The 6,000-nt window shown below is 34.7% G+C and overlaps 1 protein-coding gene across 1 annotated transcript in view; it reads left to right on the top strand.

Annotated features, from left to right (window-relative positions):
- LOC121373027 (protein mono-ADP-ribosyltransferase PARP14-like) overlaps nt 1-5,446 on the top strand; it is a 96,441-nt gene extending 90,995 nt beyond the window's left edge. Inside the window, exons 9-13 of the mRNA XM_041499470.1 lie at nt 570-797; nt 2,360-2,569; nt 2,864-2,921; nt 3,145-3,206; nt 5,228-5,446. Coding sequence (XP_041355404.1) covers nt 570-797; nt 2,360-2,569; nt 2,864-2,921; nt 3,145-3,206; nt 5,228-5,446 — 777 coding nt within the window. The remainder of the gene's footprint in view (nt 1-569; nt 798-2,359; nt 2,570-2,863; nt 2,922-3,144; nt 3,207-5,227) is intronic.
- Nucleotides 5,447-6,000: the final 554 nt, after the last annotated feature.

The raw sequence follows: 6,000 nt of genomic DNA, 5'->3' as shown, positions 1-6,000 counted from the left end.
ACGTCCCACTCACATTAAAACAAAATCGTTGAATACAAATTTCAAATTGCGAATGACTACAGCATACACACCACCACTGAACATGGATAAGTTGGAAGGAAGCAAGGAAATGTTTTATGTAATGATACACTGAAAACATTTTATTTACGGTTATATGGCATCAGACATATGGTAAAGGACCACACAGATATTGAGGGAGAAAACCCGCTGTCACGACTTCATGGGCTACTATTTTGGATTAGCAGCAAGGGATCGTTTATATACACCATCCCACAGACATGATAGCACGTACCACGGCCTTTGATGTACCAGTTGTATAACCCAGTGAGCCCACCGACGGCCAACGATCCCACGTTTCACGTCCCGCCCCTGGATAAGTGGGATGCCGACGCAATGTGTATTGATCAAATTAACCACGCTATTTAAACTATCCTGATCATCCTGTTATTGCTGTATTGGTTAATGAATTCGCAAAAACAAATCAGTCAGAATGATATTGATTAATCACTTGCGATAGAGTAGAATATATGTGTTCTAATTAATTTTTTTCATTAATCTACTTGTTATAGGTTGATGTCATCGTGAATTCCACCGGAAATAGATTAAATCTCAGCTTCGGACCAATAAGCGAGATAATACTAGAAGCTGCTGGACCATGTATTCAGGAGGAATGCCAAAGGAATTACCCGACTGGGATTGGAAGCTGGGGCGTGGCTGTCACAAGTGGTGGCAGCATAAATTGCAAGCAGATTTATCACATAAGCCTCGTTCGTTCCGAGTGGTCATCCGTTGAACAGGTTGTTGATAATGAATTATTATTTTCCCACAGCGAGTATAACATGTCATACATCTTCAGGTTACATTGACCGTAGTTTCGGTTCATTTGTAAATTTTTCTTTGTTAGTAGCTACACTTTAAACATGATTCTTATTACATATGGCAACTTAATAAATTGTACATTTTACTGGTCAAACCATATGCCATGATCTAAATAGTATATCTGCTCACATTCGGATTGCTTCCATGATTCCCCAGCAGGAACAATAAATCGGCTATTGCGTGCCAGACTATGGTAAATACAAACATAGTGTGATGATAACCATCAATATAAAACTTCGAAGAGTTAAATCAAAACACAGTGTAAAAAAATGTGTAAAAATACAAATATTCCTTAGGAAGAGCGTCACTCCCCTAGAAAATCCATAACAGGATGTTTTATTCTGTATGAGGACGGCCACTCTTAAGACTAGCTTAGAGCTGTGCTAAACAACAACTAATAATGTGAGCAGGGATAGATAATTTTGGAGACTAGTAAAGAAACCAGTTAAGACAGGTGGTTGATTCATAGAGGTAATTTTTTTATTACTTTGAATGTTTGTGTAACTAGTTAATTAGCCTCTAAACACATGATGTTGTTCTATTCATAATAGGTCATTTTGTACTGCGTATTGTACATCAGACTTTGGAGAATAGTCAGATGGCTTCTTAAAACAGTTAAAGTTTGTTTTGCTTAACGACACCACTAGATCACATTCATTTATTTATCATTGGTTATTGGATGTCAAACATTTGGTATTTCTTGCACGTAGTTGTAGATAGACAACCCGCTACATGTTTTTTTTTCCATGAGTAGCATTGGATGTCATATGCATCAAATCACAGACTGGATAGCACTTACCATGGCCATTGACATACCAGTCGTAGTGCACTGGCTGGAATGAGAATGAATGAATGAATGTTTAACGACACCCCAGCACGAAAAATACATCGGCTATTGGGTGTCAAACTATGGTAAATGCAAGCAAATAAAGTGATGAACATCATCAAGTTAAAAATTCAACATGTAAATAAAAACACAGGTTAAAGGACTGTGTAAAAAATACAAATATCACAGATAGATATAATTAAAATTTAGAATAAAACTCAGTGTCACGTAAAAATTGTCAAATAATTTCTGGATGGAATCGAAAGGATTCCATCACAGATCGCTGTCCAAATATATCTTTTCTAGTTTCCTTGAGGTGAGTACATTCCACCAAAATGTGGCGCACAGCGTACCAGAGTGTGTATATTAGATTTAATAAATAATCAAATGTCATTATATGGCAAGTGACTACTTTGTATTACAGTTCGTAGTAATTTAATTTCTATCGTGAATTATTTCTTATACAGTTCGTAGTACTTTAATTTCTATCGTGTATTATTTCTTGTACAGTTCGTAGTACTTTATTTTCTATCGTGAATTATTTCTTGTTCAGATTATTGTTAACAAAATATTATATTCAAATTGATATAAAATAAAAGAATTGCTGAAGTTGACCAAAAACAATATTTTTAAATAGTTCATAATTAATTTCAGAAATACAAAGACATCATCAACTGTTTGTTGGAAAAAGCTGACTCTGCAGGCCACACGTCAATGGCATTTCCAGTTCTGGGAACTGGTCTGATCCAGTACCCAAGTGATCAAGTGGCAAAAAGCCTCTTTGAAACAGCCGTGGCATTTCATGGAAATCATCTGAAAAACATCCTTTTCGTTGTGCATCCAAAAGATTTTGCTAACCGAAAGGTAATTGTACTATGTATGCAGTGACAGATAATTCAATTCAAATTTGTTTTAACGATAGCACTTAGTCTAGAGCATATTGATATGTTAATCATCATCTTTTTTATGTCAAATACTTATACATTTGAGTGCAACTACAGGACTAATTTTGTCATTAAAATGGTCTTTCTTCAGGTATTAAACATTCTGACTCCATGCATTCTTCATAGTAATATCAACTATAAGTGGGTTTTATTTTTAATCCAGAATTTGTTTTGATCTTTAGAAATGAATATAGATTACTTCTATTTTTTTCAGGCATTTGAAAAGGAAGAACTAAATCACATTCAGCTGGAGGAACACGTTCTAGATGAAGGTAATCCAGCTATGTTAGGCACTTTCCTAAACAAGCATTTTCAGTCACACGTTTCGAAGGATAAGGCGGATGTCTAAAGTAATTAGAAACAAGTATAAAACCGATGGTGATAATGATGATGAGGATGATGAGGATGATAATGATAATAATACTTTGATGCATTTTTTGGAGTGGGTAAAAGTGAATATGTTTATAGCCCATTTAAATTAAATTCTCTTTGCAGTTATAAAGAGAGGTGCAGCGTGCAGCATTAGCTTGGTGAAAGGCGACATTGCCAACCAAAATGTAAGTAAAAATATCCCCCCCCCCCCACCTCCCACACACACACACACACGAGTATTAAATTATTTTGGCTGTTTAGCAATAAGTACTACATGCTAAATCATTAAAGCTTACACCTATCTACTATGGGTAAGAAATGTATTGAGATATTTTTCGTCAGTCTAATATACCAGTATTTAACACGCAATACACGTTCCCTGCCGGGAATCAGCAAATGTTCATATCGCCTACATTCAACGACCATATTTCTAGGAAAAATTATTAAACCGATGTATATCAAACTAGAGTTCGTAAAATACATTTTCATATCTCCTAAGTTCAAGAGCCATACTTTGTTAAAATAGGTAAATCGCCACGAATCTCAAACTTGATCTGTAACATACAACAATATTAGCAGTATATGATAAATCTATACACGCATGTTCAGCTCAATACATAACATTGTGAAACAGATTCGGTAAACTGTATAACACAGAAACACACACACAGACAGACATGAAACCTATAGTCCCCTCCGGTTGTCCCACTAGGGGACTAATTAATACTTGGCAATATGAAACAAAACCAAAACCTTTCTACCCTGTTGCTTAATGTCATAGCTTATATCGTTGTTCTATCAACATGACAGTTGGTGGTAAATGTCAATACTTCAAAAGCCTTATACATAAGCCTTATACATGGTATGAAACGTTCGTTGGTACTCAGAACATAGTCTACCCAAAGCATAACCTTTGTTTAGATCCACAAATGGCATTGGTCTGTTTATGAATCTGAATGATGCAAGTATAACCTTTAACATGTACTGATCTCCAGTCAGATGTGTAAGTTTCAAAAGATGTGTTAAATAGAGGATTCGTCACGAGTATTTTATAATATGAAAAATATCAACAGAGTCTAGGTTAATCTGTATTTGCCGAGGCTCTGCCGAGACAAATACCGATAAACTAGACGAGGTTGATATTTTACATATTAAAAAAAAAACAAAAAAAAAAAAAAACAAAAAAAAAACAAAAACATGAGTAGTGAATTCAATTTATCATATAACACTTCTAATAGTAAATCACAGTACTAAAGTCGCCGCCATCGGTAATATGACGTCTTTGAAAAAATTACGCTCAGGTATGCAGGTCTTGTTAGTTTGTAAAAAAAATGGCCTATCCACAGCAACACATTACCTAGAGACCTTCCAAATTTGCATACCATTATTAACCGGGTTAATACACTACAGTATCACATGGGTTTATGACATGGATTTCATGTGTAAGTTATAGGATAGAATGTATTACATGTAAATGATTTTGTCTAACTGAATTGTGTCTGGTGGGCAAAGCATAACCCAAATAATTATACACAAGGATTAGGGTTATTGTGTATTTTATAGCAACCTCGCACAACCGAAAATTGTGTGGTGCGTTTTGAAAGTTCAGTACATTTAAATGCTAATTTCACATAGAAATGTTTAAGTAATATACTGATGCCTTCCTTTACTATTAAAACCAATATGAATTCCACACATACAGTATAGCAGCTCGCTATATGATAGATCCCCATCTGTGAGACCATTGAGCTATTTCTCATCCCATCCCACTGGTGTAACAAAGGCAGTGGTATGTACTGTCTTGTGTGTTGTGTGATGCATACACAAGATTATTTGCAGCTAATCGAAAAGACTAGTCCATTGACCGGTGGCAGTGGATTTGCTCTCTAATTATATCGTTGGCACATAACCATACGCCCGACACCATATAACTGTAATTGAAACAAATTAAACAAAACATTAGTTTCGTTCCTTGTTGTGTTATAGCTACAGGTTTCATGACTGATGACATTTAAAAAGTCAATAAAATAACAAGTATAGACATATCAGAGAAAATAGAGATTAATTTGACTTTATGGAACGCACATATATTGATATGCTGAATAGGCTCCTTGAGCAAATTAACTTAGTGAGTTAAAATGTTTCGAAGATTGTGCTTCATTTAACTTAAGGACGTTGAATGGTGATTTTTGTATTTGACATTTAGGTGGATGTCATTATTAACTCAACAAGTCCAAAGCTCCACTCCATGGGCGGATCATTAGCAAGAGCTGGTGGTGATACCCTTCTACAGGAATATAAAACAAAGTATCCAAATGGAATTAAATCTGGCGAAATTGCTGTGACTGGAGGGGGAGGTCTTAACTGCAGGAATGTTTACCATATTACACTGGACCAGTGGTCCCCAGATGAAAAAAACTGTTAATGTATGACAATTTAATACATACTTATAGAATAATGTAAGATATAGTAGCATGGGCAGCTGACCTATTACATGGCCTAATAAAATATGATATGTAAAGAGAGACACACGCACATACACTTTGTTATATAACGTGCTCTATTCAAATAGCTATATTTGTATTGGCATTTAGTTGTTATCAACAGTTTTTTTGTTTTTTTTCAATCTATGTAGCCAAATTTAAAATAAAATAATAAACGTTTAGCTTTCTTATTTAACAATGTCAAGTAAAAAGTTAGTAAACAATAACAAATGGTAGCTTAAGTGGAACCAAATGTGTTATTCAAGGCTCATACAATTGCAGAAACTGTTTGTGATTGAATTTCGTTTTTCGTAGATCGACGAGGATGTGTTCTACAATGACGATATTTATATCTCCAGTAAATATAATCTCATTCATAATCTAGCATTAGACTAATAGGAACTAGTATTCCATTATTGAAAATACGCTCTATTTAATAATGTTAAATACCGTTAATTATTGATGAGTTTTTGTTGTTGTTGATAGGCCTTTAGAG

The sequence above is a fragment of the Gigantopelta aegis genome, chromosome 5 (genome assembly GCF_016097555.1).
Source record: "Gigantopelta aegis isolate Gae_Host chromosome 5, Gae_host_genome, whole genome shotgun sequence".
In the NCBI taxonomy this organism is placed as follows: Eukaryota; Metazoa; Mollusca; class Gastropoda; order Neomphalida; family Peltospiridae; genus Gigantopelta; species Gigantopelta aegis.
This window is presented reverse-complemented; position numbering and strand designations above follow the sequence as displayed.